The 16,688-nt window shown below is 31.8% G+C and overlaps 1 protein-coding gene across 2 annotated transcripts in view; it reads right to left on the reverse strand.

The window, feature by feature from the left end:
* Positions 1-16,688, reverse strand: part of NCAM2 (neural cell adhesion molecule 2) — a 424,349-nt gene that overhangs the window by 98,403 nt on the left and 309,258 nt on the right. For both annotated transcript variants that reach the window (XM_049785726.1, XM_049785727.1), the window contains exon 10: positions 3,259-3,446. In XM_049785726.1, the coding sequence (XP_049641683.1) occupies positions 3,259-3,446 (188 nt within the window). The remainder of the gene's footprint in view (positions 1-3,258; positions 3,447-16,688) is intronic.

Below are 16,688 nucleotides of genomic sequence, written 5' to 3' on the forward strand. Positions count from 1 at the left end.
TTATGATAGTAATAGATATAATTTTCAGTCCCAGTAACTGTTATTAAGAGAGAATATGCTTACAACAAGAGTTGCTGCTAATTTCAACTCTATCCCAAAAGGGGGAAAATGATTTTGTGGTAATGGGAGGCTATTAACTAAAAGTGCAATTTTGAGGTCCATTGAAGTTGGTAACTCTGAAAGAGTACAAAAGAGCTGTGTCATTCATTCTCTAGTCAGATATATTTGAGTTTAAAGAATAGAACTTTTAGCAGCTCCTATATAACTACTCCGAAGTGATTAAAAAATTACATTCAGGTTTGACTACACCAGGCTAATTTTAACCTGAAATAATTTTTTTTAGCGTAAAAGGAAATTTAAAAGCACTGCCTATTTTTTTATAGGCAGCTAAGAAAGTTAATCATACTTTCCTCTGAGGAAAGAAATTATACTAAATCAATACAATGCAAAGACAGTAAAGTTATAAAAAATAAATGTGATTATTATATAGTTCCTCACCATCAATAAAGTAATTTAAGCCGAGACATTTTATAGAACAATGTTCAAAGACTCTAAAAAGTGTTTTGTTATTTTTTTTTTCATTTATACTTGAGAGTTCAACTATAGAAAGGTCAAAATAATTTACAATTGCTTCAGGAACTATATATCTCAGGAGTCAGGAATATATAACTTGTGGGCGCAAGGACTAAAGTTCAATCCCTAGTGTCATGTGAACTCTGAACATTGCTGAGTGGACAATGTCCCATTCTGGACCCCAAATTAAACTGCCTGGTTTTATTAGTCCAGTTTTACAGAGAGCTGATCCTGGAGTCCCTTGAAACCAAATGGGAATACCTCCCAAAATATATAATACCATATAAAATAAAAAATCTCTTTTTTTTATTTTGTTTGGGGGTTCACACCCAGCAACGGTCAGTGTTTTCTATTGGCTCTGTTCTCTGAAATTATTCTTTGAGGTGCTCAGGGACCATATGTGATGTTGGTGATTGAAGCCAGGTCATCTGTGTACAGGCAAGTGCTCTACCCATGTGCTACTCTTGTGGCCCCAATGAAGAAATCTTATCTTATGGCATGACTAGCAACTGAAGTAAATACAAAATTATAGCACATATTTACAAGAACTAAAGATAATTAGATATAACCCAAACAAGTAATTCAAGCTTTAATATATTTGCTAGATTGTAGGAGTGATAAAACAATCATAATATTTAAAAGTCAAATACAAATAAATAATAGATCATTATAAAATATAATACATGCTAAGGATAGTCTTGGAATGTGGAATGCCTGGGTTTAGTCCCAGGAATGGCATCATTCTCTGAGCACCATCAGGAATGACACCAGAAGTACAGAGAAGTGAGTAAATGCCAAGAAGTGATGAATGTAATACTAAAACCAAAATGACTAACTAGTAACCTTTGATTAATAAACATTAATATTTGCATATTATTGCTGATATCTGTATAAGAAATGCTATGACCTTCTTTATACTTCTATTTCTTCATATTTTATTTCAAATTTATTCCAAATGTTTTCATGAAATAAATTACCACTTATATTTCTGAATATCATCATATAAGCATAGAGCCCAATGTTAATAGGGGACTTTACTGTCCTTTCCCTTAAACATTTGAAAAATCAACTTCACTTACATATATATTTTAATGTGAGAAAATAATTTAATTAACAACATCTTAAGGCTATAGGCACTGATATAACTGATTCTGAATATAATATTATTCCAATGAGCCTATTACAAAGTTCATGCATTAGTTTTTACTAACACATTGATTTTTCTTATTATTGTAAACATTTTGACAGGTGACTAAGTTGACAGTACTTAGACTTTTTATTGAAGTGTTTTTTTAATTTTTAAATTTATATATTTGAAGACTAGTAATGATAGTGTTAATGTGTATGCTTGCATGCAAGTGGTTTGGGTTAAATCCCCAGCACTGATAAGCAAAGTACAGAAAATTACAGTACTTCAAATTATAAATATTTATTTAAATAAATAAAAAGGGCAGAAATGTTAGCTATCAATTTTAAAATTAATTTACCAATTAAATACTTGTTTTGTTCTAAATTTTATATTATATTCTTAAGAATTACTGTCTGACTAAATAATTATTCTAATAATTACTAAATAAAACTTGATAAGAGTTATGGAGAGATAGTGCAGGTGTTATATTGCCTGCTTTTTTATGTGGCTGAATCCTGTTCACTCTGCATCACAGTATATGGGTGCCCTTTAGCATTGGCAGCAGTGACACCAAGTGTTGATCACCATCACCACAGTGAATAGGAATGTACTGTCTAGAAAAACCTATGATGCAATGCAAAATAAGTGGTATTTATTATTGCAAATTTTTCATTTGATCTTTAAGAACAGTGAATGCTAAAAATAAAAGCTTTAACTGATTGGCTATGTGTATTCTAAAATCTTTAGTTTGGGATAAAATCTGAAAATTATGTAGCAAGATGAAAGCTATTTCAAGTTGAGTACTGAATTTATAAAATGATAAAGGCAATTTGGTTGCTGTCATAGACCTATATAAACATTAAAATTAATCTATGCAAATAATTTTCAACTGACAGAATAAGATTGTTCAAGTAGCAGTACAGTGATTTAAATCATTTTAAAACATAAAATGATGAATTTGCAAATGCAAATATTGTCTATTTAAAACTTGTAACTATGTAGCTAGCAGATATAATTTATACAACTATATCCAGTAAAATGAAAAAAAGAAAGCCTTAACCATTGAATCAATACCCTGTATTAACAATTTAATTGGACAGAAACAGTACTCATTCCATATTCTATTGTGTTTCAGATATAATAATATTAATTCCAAAATTAAATTAGACAAAATAGATTTTACCCTATTTGAAAATTTCTATTCAAGTAAATTGATATTTATCATAACTAGCTATTACAGAATAAAAATGTTTTACTTTAAATTAATTCTAATTAAACATAGATCTCAGGAAATAGATATAAGTATAGTTATAGGTAGAGCTAGAGCTGTAACAGTAAGGGCAGGCATGATTACTGACATATATGCAGGTATAGATGTACATCTAGATTTAAAGATACACACACAAATTACATGTATATCATATGTGTGACACATATGTTGTATGTATACATATATAATGTGGTACATAGTCATACATCTCAAGATGTTTATACACATTTGAAATTAAAAAAAATCAGAAAGTAATATGAATCTTGATAAGTACTTGAAGGCTTACCTCCAATATCAGTTTTCTTCCTATACTGTATGTTTTTATATTAGTGGTGTTTTTCGCTGGAAGAATTAATTTATCTTTTCTCCATTCCACTATTGCATCTGGATTAGATTTAACATCACAGCTTATGTTAATTGGATTTCCTTCCCAAGAATAATAAGTTGTTTGGTTTGATATGAACTTGGGAGCATCTGAAAAATAAATATAAAATATAGACCTTTTCTTCAGATAATAATTCAATTTGTACAATAGTTACTTTACATGGTTATAAAAAGTAGTAACATCAATTCCAATTTACAATATTGTCCATTACATGAGAATGCATAAAAAATTATACCATTTAACCCCTTCATGAAGAATTTCTACATTTTATATAAAATAACATGCAGATGCTAGTTATAAAATAGGAAATATTAATTTTAGAGTTATTTGTTTATATAATATGAGTAATTTTTCTATCAAATAAATTAGTATCTATCTACAATATAGAATATAGTTATGGTCTATTATGTTCCACTCTTAACAATTTAAGCTATCTCAAATCCTAGTCAATCATAAAATCAGCATCTTTGAGAAATAATTTTCATTTGTTCGCTTGATTTTAGTTCTCACCCTACAGTGTTCAGGGCTTACTCCTGTATCCACAAGCAGGTATCACTCCTGGCAGGATTAAAGGAACCACATGTCATCTCAAGAAGTGAACTTGTGTTGCTCACATGCAAGGCAAATACCAATATGACATATATTACTTCAGCTCATCAATTTTAATTTATTGACTATAAAAATATTTGAGAATTTATTTTTAAATGTTTACAGAAAACCATAATCCTGGGACCGGAAAGAAGGGGCAAGAGGTATGTCATCTGTCTTGCATGTACTAGCCTGGGACAGATTGTGGTTCCATCCCCCGGGCTTCTATGTGGTTCACCAATCCAGGAGCTATTTCTGAGCACATATCCAGGAGTAATCCCTGAGTGTCACTGGGTGCATGTGGCCGAAAAAAAAATCATAATCCTAAATTAAATGGTCACTAAAATATCGATATTGGCACCTTTATTTGTTTTTTATCTTTAAATATATTTTGTATGATTTTTTCCTAGGCCTATTTTTCCCTTCTACCTGCCCTCAAGACAGCATCTCACATCCCAAAGACTGTTTTCCATTCCTTTTCTTTTAAGGTATCTGTTTGCAGGTCATAAAATGAGAAAATAAAATTGTGGAATGGTATAAAATGTATAAAAAGAACAGTGTAAAGAAAATCGACTAAATCCTCCAAATATATTGTTTTCCTCTCCAGCCATGAGTCAGGTTCTCAAATCATCTTTGAAAACAGATCTATATCTAGAACTCATAGCATCTCAGCACAGTTCTAGTAATTGGAAGAATATCTTTGATTATTTCTCTAAAAATTGATAACAATTTAAGAGAATAAAAACCTATAGTGATCACAATCATAAAATTGCTTATATGGTCAAAGAAACTTGCTCAATTTTATTCATAAAAATAGTTAGAATAAAACTATCAGTTGATGATCAACTCAACATTTCAATTAAATTGAGAAGATGATGCTTTCATGGAGAAAAACAATGCAATGATAGGAAAGAAATAATAAGTGAAAAATTTTAATGAATATAAGTTTTTACCACTAGAGAATAAATTTGATATTTAAAGTCAAAAGTAAGCATTACCTATTTCTCTATCTGGAAAAATATTTTATTATCTGATACATACATAAGAAAATCTCTGGCATCCCAATATTCTATATAAAGTTATCTAGCTATTTTACAAATAGATAAAGCCCAATAAGAAAACCACACATGCTAATGGAACTCTTAATGGCTGACTTAATCTGCTTTTCTTGCAATACAGCATCAGTGGGTACGTACATGATATTATTATAATTTAACTATAAATTTAGGGAAACTTGGTTTTTCGATAAAAGCAAGCAATTGTCACTAATTGCTTGCCTCATGATCTCAGTGGGGATTTAATTTGAAATTACTGATGTTTAATACAAACCTGCTGGAGGCAATACACACATTACTGAAAATTATATAAAAATGTATCTGCATTATGAGGCAAGAAAATATTAATAACTCTCATTTTCAATAAAAAGAAAACAGAATTCCTTTACATTATGCAACTTATAAATATCAGAAAAATAGTAAAGCAGCAATATTCAGTGACACAAAATGGTAGAGTAAAAGTGAAACTTTTGGTCCAGAGCAATAGTACAGCAGGTGGAGTGTTTGCTTGATGAAGCTACAGCCTGCTTCTGAGCTAACAGAAATCAGGAATACAGGCAAGCACTTAGCAAGAAATGACTTTATTTATGGCAGAGGGACCACAAACAAAGATTTTTTATTAAAAATCTAACTGCAAAGCTGTTGAGAAAATCTCAAGATGTAAAAAATTTGTATTAAGCAAGTAATCAATTCAGGAAAGTTTGTATGCTACAGTAATGCAGTAATGAGTGCTTACTGTGAGTGCAGGAGTGATCCCTGAGTGCACTCAGATGTGGTCAAAAAACAAACAACAACCACAACAAAAAAAAAAAAACAAGAATAAAATTACAACTAAAAAAAAAGAAAATTTCAAGGCCAGAAAGATATGTACACTGGACAGCCACTTGCTCCGCAGACCTGAGTTCAATAATTAGCAACAGTCCTGGTCAGGATTGATCTTTGAGCTCAGAGCCCAATGTCAGTTCTAAGCCATAGTGACTCTCCCCTTAAATAAAAAATTAGAGGGCTGGAGAGATAGTATGGAGATAAGGCATTTGCCTTTCATGCAGAAGGACGGTGGTTCGAATCCCGGCATCCTATATGGTCCCCTGAGCCTGCCAGGAGCGATTTATGAGTGCAGAGCCAGGTGTAACCCCTGAGAGCTGCCAGTTGTGACCCAAAAAACAAACAAAAAAATTAGACCTTCAGAATAAATTATTTCAAATGTGCATAAAATAGACTTTGGCAGACAAGGAGAAAAGGAGAGACCTAAGAATTGTAGAAAAAAACAATGTGTTTATATAATATATAACTACATAGTATACATTTCATAATATAATCTATTTAAGGAATATTAATGCTAATGTATACTTTAATCAGATATAATATCATGAATTATTTTCTTGTGACTAGAATCACAGAAAGAGGTTCCCTTAAGACAAACTATTTAGATTTAATCATCTGGCAGCTGGCTAGGCAGAAGGCTGAGCTAGGGCTTGACAAACATTTCTATATCCATGAATCTAACTGGATCTTTGATTTAAAGTTAAGAAGAAGTGAAATACACAATGACTTCCAATTGTCAAATTCTTATGGTCTAAACATTAGGAAAAGCATATCCTAGTACAATCCTATCAATATACAGATAGATCAAAGCGATGTTGGTGGGTGGGTGGTGGTACTGCATTGCACGGGTCTTATTCCCGACCCAATGTGCATTTCTGGGTGTTTCTAGGATTGAAACTGTGTCAGTCTTGTTGAAGATAAATGCTTTCACTATTTTAATATTCTCTTCAAGAGAATTATTAAGAACCTTTAGATATGGTAAGTATATATCCTCCTTATTTAAAAAAATATATATGTATATATGATTCTTATTCTAGTTTTAAGGTTTTGATTCGCTTTGCTTTGTTTTTTGTCCATTTCATTAAATGTCATACCTGAGACATTGCACTCAAAGTAAACACTCATACTGCATTACTGTAGCATACAAACTTCCCTGAATTGATTTCTTGCTTAATACAAATTTTTTACATCTTGAGATTTCCTCAACAGCTTTGCAGTTGGATTATTAATAAAAAGTCTTTGTTTGTGGTCCCTCTGCCTTAAAGTCATTTCTTGCTAAGTGCTTGCCTGTATTCCTGATTTCTGTTAACTCAGAAGCAGGCTGTAGCTGACAACAAAAGACAAGAGACTCAGAGAACTTAAATATCAAAATTATTGACCAGAATTTCTACAGGTTCATGAATAATAGAATTGGACCACTTGATCTACAAACTTATTATTACTATCCATTTCATGAGTGAAACTGAAAAACATAATTAGGGAAAATTCACAATCAACAGTGCTATCTGAACTAAACAACTGCAAAGTAATATTGAAAATACGTATCAATTGTGAAACCATTTATGTTACTGTAGTAAATATATTTTGTATGAATTTTTAAATAAGAATATTTCATTCAGCTTTATTTATTTATGACACAGATAAGAGAAGAAGAAAAGAATACAGATCATTTCCATTGGTTCTATAGTTTTTAAATTCTTCTATAGTCATGTTTTCTAATTTATTCCACACCTCAAAAAAGCACACATGGGATTTACATGCATACTGCACAGGTACAGGCTCAGAGAACAAGGGATTAAATTGCTTCCCTTGCTGTGTCTATCTGGGTTTAATCTTCTGAGCACACTAGCTTTCCCATGCATAGATCCTGGAATAGCATCCAAGCATGTTGAATATAGCACTAAAAATCTATAAATTATAAATAAATAGATTGATAAATGAATTACACCAATATGACTATAGTATAAGTGTAAATGAATTCAACTTGGGATGGTTATTCTATTAGTCTACTCTTGTTTTTTTTTTTTCCCCTGCAATGTATTCTGGATACTCAAGAAATGTTCTGGCTTCACAGAACCCTGAAGTGCACTAGAAAATGAGGAGACAACTTAGAAAACTGAATGATTAACTACTCTCAACCCTATTGGTTCATTGGCACCAGGTTCCATTTTCTGGGGTGGTGGAATGGTGGTGGTACACAGTTGTACATCAGGTACACTTGATGAGGCGGAAAGTGTATTCCTGACTTGTTATACCTTATTTTACCCAAAACTGTGCATTTTAGAGATTGTCATTTATTTAAATCAAAAGGGAAAAATACTGATGTTTGTTCAATTTACCATAAATCACAGATCTTTGAAATCTAACACAATAGTAAAAAGCATTTCCCTCTTTCATGAATCCAGCCCTTTACGTTAGAAATTAACTTCACGTGTTTCTTTAATATATAAAACATCTTGACACTCTTTTTCAGGCATTGGGTTTTCTCATTTAATTTACGCTGAAGGAAGCTACCAAGGGAATATAAACTAATATATCCTTTGGCACTTTTAGAGGATAATTCAATTAATGATTTCATAGATCCCATTCTACTGTGTGTTCACTCATATGCAGAGTCAGCTGTGGCAATTAACTGAATTCAGCCCAGGTGCCTGGGGAGTTCTAATGGCTACATGAAATACTAAATTAGATATGTGCTTATTGCCATTAATCATTGCATTGGATGTGCATCTCCATTATTAAATTTTAAGACAAGTTATGCATAAATATAAGCATCTTTCATATATCAGAAGTCATAAGTCTATGTTTAGGATGACTTCTTAGCAAAAATTGGGCTTATCAAAAATTGTTACTAGCAATGAATTACTTATCTTGCTTAATTATTAGTGATATGAATATTGTTTTCTATTTCTGCTTCTTTTTATTCCTATTCTCTGCCATCCTCAAATAAAACACGCAAATAACATAATGCACCACCTAAGACTTTTTTCAGTTTTATATAATTTAATTTTCCATAAATAGCTATAGATCTTTAAAGTCTGTCTTATTATTATCATGCACAATTTCACAGATAGACTCAGGAAATGAAGCTTAAATGAATCTCTTTCAAAGAAATTTCTGAGTTTTCAAAATGGAATGGTTTTGCATACAGATGAAGAAGCTTCAAAATTGTCTTATGAATAACAATAATCTTAGTATCTTCAGTTCTAAGAGGGACATATTATATATCTCATGCAATGTGTGTTTACTGATGCACAACAAATTTGTCCCTTATCGTAATATTAAAATAAAAAAGATAAATATTTCAAGTTAGCTATGTATTTTATAATCATTCAATTTGATATCAGGGTCACTAATTTTAAATATGGTGGAAATAATTTCATAAAGAATTTATTTTTATTATTTCCCAAGACAAAGGTCAATATAAGAATTAAAGATGAGGGGCCAGAGAGATAGCATGGAAGTAAGGCATTTGCCTTGCATGCAGAAGTACAGTGTTTCGAATCCCGGCATCCCATATGATCCCTTGAGCCTGCCAGGAGCAATTTCTGAGCAAAGAGCCAGGAGTAATCCTGAATGCTGCTGGGTATGGCCCAAAAACAAACAAAAAATTGAAGTTGAGCTTAATATTTCTATAAATCTTGAAGTCCTGGATTGTGTATTCTATATATTTATTATTTTGTGCATGATGGGATGTATAATTTCAAAATAATATAATATTCAATATTCAATTTTATATGCATTTATTAGAATGCATAAAGACTAAAAGGTAACAAAATCACAAAACCAGTTACTCCTTAGAACAAAAAACAATAATATCAATGAAATATATTATTAAGACTAGACTCCAGGTACTTTGATATCTTATAGGCTTACATCAAATAAAAATGTTCTTATTTAATATTCAAAAGTTATTATGCAATAAAAATAGCATTAATTACCCTTATATTTAATTTTCCTTTACTTATTCTCAATTAAATGTTTTACATGTTTGAATGATGAAAGCCTATTCTGACTCTCAGTGTATTGTTTGAAAATTTGGAAAAAATTAGTATCTAATTATAACTTTCAAATGATCATAATATTATTTAATTGAAGTAACAACACAATTTATCACTGCTTTTAATTAATATTTATTTTACCTATAGTTTGTATGTTAATATGCGCTTGATTAGACTACTTAATATGCATGTGATAAACTATCATAAAACTTTAATTATTTTTACATATTAGAGAAACTAATTTGAGACAGAGGGAAGCAAACACTGAAAATCTAAATACAAATGGATTATATGAGATATATTTTCTGATCACTAAGAAACAAAATAAGAGTATTTTTTCTAGACAATTAGATATTCCCTTTTAGAAAGCATGTTTATTGAGCTGAAAGTAATGCATCTCTATATTTTGCTTCCCATGAAATATATGATGCTCAATATATTTTAAACATAAAATAATATTTACTTAATAAAACATCAGTATTTACTATTTTTCATAATACTTCTTTTCGGTATAATAAGGTCTTTAGTGTGTCAGCTGTCAGGAGGGGATGTCACTTGGCTACCGTCTGCTCTTGGACATAGGTGGTGAAGGTTGGCTGACAGTAACCTTCAGCCTGTAATGTTTCCAGCATTCTCTAACAAACATGGAGCACCGCAGTCATTCCTTGGGGCCAGAGTTATGAGAAGTGTCCAAAATACTCCTATTTATCAACTGATATCAAAAGTGATATCTGACCTCTGCATCCCAGCAGGCATTGTGGAATGGGAATGTGTACATCAATACAGACCAAATTTTTTTGTTTATTTTTTGTTTTGGTTGGGGACCATAGGGGATGAGGGGGGATTGAATCCAGGTTCGTATTGAGTCAGCTGCATGCAAGGCGAATGCCCTACCTCTGTGCTTTTGCTCCGGACTCCCAGACCACCTTTTTATTTGACTTTGTTTTGATTAATTTTTGCTCAAATACTCACATAAAAGAAAATCAGGAAGTAAAATAAGAAATCTGCTATTTCCCTCCCCAGGGATTAGGAGTTTGCCTTTGCTCTCCAAGGAACCAGATCTGCCCAGTCCCTTTAATTTGCTCTAAGAGTACTAGTTGTCCTCCAGGGCAGGAGTTGTTGAAAGTTGCCCCAGGCCCCTAGTTCTCCACTGAAGAAAGTCACTTTTAGCCACACTTAGAGACTGGGAGGCCTGGTTCTCCAGAGGATAGGAATGGTCAAAAAAATTACATTATTTGGATGACATGTGTATTATATCTAAATAAACCTATCAAAACTCTCAAAAAACCCCAAACAAACAATACAGTAGATTAAAATGTAGGAGACATTTGTATATAAATTAGAAATAAAATTTTAAAGCATAGTTCAACTGTATTTATAATATTAATTTACATAAATTGGGGGGCACATCTTAGGCTTTTTTAAATTTTATTTAAACACCTTGATTACAAATATGATTGTGGTTGAGTTTCAGTCATGTAAAGAACACCCTCCTTCACCAGTGCAACATTCCCATCACAAATGTCCAAAATATCCCTCCTCACCATCCCACCCCCACCTGTACTCTAGAGAGGCTTTCCTATTTCCCTCATATATTCTCATTGTTAGGATAGTTCACAATGTAGTTATTTCTCTAACTAAACTCATCACTCTTTGTGGTAGCTTCATATTATGAGCAAGAACTTCCATCCCTTCTTCTTTTTTTGTCTCTAAAAATTATTGCAGGACTGTCTTTCATTTTTCTTAAAACCCATAGATGAGTGAGACCATTCTGCGTTTTTCTCTCTCTCTGACTTATTTCACTCAGGTTAATAGATTCCATGTACATCCATAGAAAATCTCATGACTACATCTCTCCTGACAGCTGCCTAAAATTCCATTGTGTATATGTACCACAGTTTCTTTAGACATTTCTCTGTTGAGGGGCATCTTGGTTGTTTCCAGAGACTTGCTATGATAGATCTTTTCTCTCTAGTTCTTTGGTCAGAGATCATTCTTGGTAGGATGTGGGGTAGAACATATTCTAGGTGTGATGTTGGATTATTGAATGCATGAAACAATATCACAAACAATATTGTAAATTTTAGTCATTAAAATAAAAGGTACGTTAAATTAACATTATAATCAATAAAATAAAAATAAAACTCCAGTACTTAAGAAATAATGGTTTTACCAAATGATAACTGTTAAGTTTTTTTTTCAGAGCACAGAGAGATCTTTCTGTGGCAAATATATTTTGTATGATAAAATAAAGATGGAGACTATATATATATATATAGTCAAGACCATTAAAATGTGCATATCAATACTAAAACCTTCTGTAAACTATAAATTCTAAGAGATGATAATGTAGCAATATAGGCTTAATGCAGTGGTAGATATAGATAAGGAAGGAAGCTAGATAACTGTTAAATATTTTGAAATATTTCTAGACTATTTGCCAAAATGGGTTGCACTGTTTTTATCTACTATCAATAGCCTATAAAAGTTCTAATTTCTGTGTTTGGTAAGAATGGTTGGTATTAGTGGTGGATTAATAACATGATAATGTGAACATTTTATCATGTAGTATTTTCTATTTGGATTTCTCCTTCGAATAAAAAGTTTAGGTCTTATTTTACTTTTTAAAAAGGTAGTTAGCGAGGCTGGTGAGGTGGCGCTAGAGGTATGGTGTCTGCCTTGCAAGCACTAGCCAAGAAAGGACCACAGTTCGATTCCCCGGCCTCCCATATGGTTCCCCCAAGCCAGGGGCAATTTCTGAGTGCTTAGCCAGGAGTAACCCCTGAGCATCAAACGGGTGTTGCCTCCCCAAAGAAAGGTAATTAGCTTGTTTTGCATGCGTTCCATCTCCACATGGAACATGTGTATATATGTATATATACATGCATATTGTATACATATACATGTATATACACATATGCATATATGTATATACACATATGTATGTTATGTGAGAGAATGAGAGAAAAAAGAAGAGTTAGAGAGAGGGTGGAGGAAACATATATTCAGGAGATATCTATTTCTACTCAGGGTAACTAGTCATGTGAGTATAAATTTACAAAAGAAAAATTACCAAGATCTGAACACTGGCATGTTGATCTTGGACACTGATTCTCCAGAATTATGAAAAACAATGCTGGTTTTCAAAGTACCCAGACTATCATATTATATTTTTGTAGTTTAAATTTATATATATATTATATATAAAAAATATTTTAGTAGTTTAAATTCAGACATTTAATGAACTAATGAAAATTGGAGCCTGAGGCAAAATCTTCATTGCAGAGGAAGGGAAGAATCTCATTAATTGAGTGTAGGGTTAGATTTCAATAGTCAATAAAATTGATGATGGAGAGGAGTGGGTCGAGCCAATTGTGCTCAGAGCTTACTGCTTGCTCTGTGGTCAGGGATCACTATTGATAGGACTTTGCAATGCCAGGGACCAAATATGGGTTCAGACACTAAAACTGACTAGTTATCATAGTTGATAATCTCATACTTACATAAAATAAATGTGCTAATATCTTTATAGAATATTTGTTCATTGTTAATCATTCTACATTCAAGAAATGTTTTTTTTGGGGGGGCCACACTCATTTGATGCTCAGGGGTTACTCCTGGCTAAGCACTCAGAAATTGCCCCTGGCTTGGGGGGACCATATGGAACGCCGGGGGATCGAACCGCGGTCACATTCCTTCCTTGGCTAGCGCTTGCAAGGCAGACACCTTACCTCTAGCGCCACCCCACCGACCCCCAAGAAATGTTTAAATCTAAAAATTCCATAAGTCTTTCATCTATTCGACATCACAATGTTTGAATAAATTTTAACAAACCCTATCTATACCAAATATTCTGTCAGAGTAAATAAAGTGACAAAATTATAATTTATGATATATTTCACACAAGGCATATGATGTATCATTTTCCCCATAGAGTGTTGCATAAAATTTGAGTAAATCATAATATTTTTTATCTCCCAGTCAATATTGTTTACATATGATTTTAATTATTTGGTTTTAGGGTCATACCAATAATGCTAAGGAACTATGAATGACTTAGCACTGTTATTCTCCTGGTAATCTAGGGACAGCATGGAGTGCTGGGTATTAGAACCAAAACAGAAACATGCAAAACAAGTGTTTTACTCACTGTACTATCTCAGGCTACTTTTAATATTTTATTATTCTTGTCTTTGGGATATATTTGTAATTTATTTTTTCCTCTGACACGCTTTTCTTGAGATTTATATATGTGCTGTAATATTTGAATATTATCTGGAATGAGGCTCAACTTATACCTATAAGTGGACTATTTTATTTAAAACCTAAATTGTTTGTATGTAAATGTTTTTACACACTTGCCTTACATATAGCTGACCTGAGTTCAATTCCCTGAGACAATATATGGTCCTTAAAGGTAGTAAACCCTGAATGAAAAACCATGAACAAGCCCTAAGCAACACCAGGTGTGGTCCCCCCAAAAAAAACAAACATACAACAAAAGTTAGTCTGTTAAGTCTAATAGGCTTTAATGTATTAAGGTAAGTATAAAGGAGTCTTTAGACAAGATTTCAATCAATATATAAAATGTGTTCATTATGATCAAGAAATTGTCTAATTTACAAACGTTGAATATAAAAAAATTTATAGAGAAAAACAACTGTTTTTCACAACTTCTATTTCACCCAATTTATAAATTTTATATTTATGAATTTGATAGAATTATTTTATAATTATAAAATTTAAAGAAAAATATACCTTAATGCAAAACTCATTAATTTTATAGTCTAATACAATTCTTATACATCTACACAATATGAATATTATATTAAAATCCTCACATGTTTAAGCTTTATAAAATTACTATCAACTTTTACACTACAGAAGAAAACACATTAAAACAGTGCTATTAGATCTGTCAGGAAAAGAAAGCCAGGTGCAGCTTTGAATGAGAAAAATTGTAAGAGAAAACGTCAACATTTATTTAACACACATTGTTATCATGTAAGTGTTACATTAATCATTTAAAATAATTAATTCTAATTAATGGGTGGTAAATAATGAATACTTAGTCAGAAAACTTAATGATATTCTAATTACAATCAAAAGTTCTATGTAATCGGTGTTTATTGCATTAAGCCACATATCACATGCCTGTTATCTCTTTTGTTCTTCAAATTGAAGCTTTAGTTCAGCTCCTGCTAACTAGTAAGGGTAACGCCTTTGACATGTTAAAAGGAACTGGCTGAATGCCAAGAAACCTGCTTAAACTAAAATACAAAGGAAGTTCTGAACCAAAAAAAAAAGTTTAATCTCCTAAACACATGCAGTTAGTGCTGCTGCATTAAATTTAATTGTACCAAATTATAAAAGGTTTGATCTTTTCCCCTTCAACATTTTAACAGTTGTTTTGAGACACCAGCAATTAGTGTTTACTTCTGGTTCTGTTCTCAGGATCACTTCTAGTACGACTGATATGAATGAAGGGATGGAACCTGGGTCAGTGAACTGCGAAGCAGGTGTCTCATCCATTGTACTATCTCTGTGATCATTCATCTTAATTTAAACAATACTGCAATCTATGTTCTTTAGTAATGGAAAAGAAGATTTTTCTGGTAGAAAAATTTGTATGCCATAATGCTAAACATTAAAATTTTCATTAGTTCAAAAATGGTTTTACTAAAAAATGAAAAATTAAAATATTTTTTAAATTTTTAGCATATAGATATGTCGTCAAATAATTTTCATAACAACATAAATTATTTAAAATCTTGTGTGTATTATTTTTTTGGTAAATGGGATTCCTTATCTTTTAACAGCAAGGGTTTAATTAGGAATATATATAAATATTAGTTTCATTCATTATTATGATTGTTATATTGCTAAATCCATCCACCAAGTTTTATAATATGCACATAAAATAAACTGTATATATAAAATATTCACAAATTAATATATTTAATTTAAACAATGTTATAATGTAGAAGTAAATGAAAAATAATATGAGGGAAAGCATAAAACAGAGGGAGAATTGGCTTCCTATAACTTCCTTTATTGTTTTCTGTAGAGGATTGTTTCTAGCTGTTTTGCTCCAAAGCAATGAAAACTAAAACTTGTCTAGAAGTACAGAGATACCATGGAAAGAAATCAATACATATTGAAGTGTATAGAATACATCCTTCACTAAAGGAGGTACAATAAGTCTGTGTATAAACCCATAGAAGTTTAAAACCCTGGTCTATGTACACATAAGAGAGACACAGACACATGTTAAGAAACTTCCTTCACCTTCAGAGACATGTGATCTCCCCCCTCTTACCTCTGAAATCCCTCTGTTCAGCTTCTTTTTATTAATATAATTTTTATTGTGACCAAAGTGTATTAAAAATCATGCACAATAGTATTTTAGCTTTTATGGAACACAGAGAAGGTACTCTGTCTCCCTCTAGCGATCCTATTAATCACTGCACCCCAGCCAGCTGCTCTTGGAGGCGCCCCCTCTCCATGCTCTCAATGTAGACCACAATTTAAAAAAATCACAGTCACTCACTACAAATGACAATTGTAAAATGACTGTGGGCACTCCAAATTCTAACTTTATTAAACATATACTGTTAACCTTTCAGAGTTCTATGTTTTTCTTACATTTTTTTAATTTCCATTAAAAGAGTGGTAGTCTTATACGACAAATATAGTCCAAACCCTATATTTTAACAGGAAAAGTAAGGGATCAACTTATAAGCTGGAGATATGGCCATTTCTATATTTTATAGTTAACCGAATAGTTATAAAGAGACCCAGATATACATATAACCCCATCATACTATTATCAGTATCCAGAATACAATCCAATATTTCTGAG

Source organism: Suncus etruscus, chromosome 13, assembly GCF_024139225.1.
Source record: "Suncus etruscus isolate mSunEtr1 chromosome 13, mSunEtr1.pri.cur, whole genome shotgun sequence".
NCBI classification, from domain to species: domain Eukaryota; kingdom Metazoa; phylum Chordata; class Mammalia; order Eulipotyphla; family Soricidae; genus Suncus; species Suncus etruscus.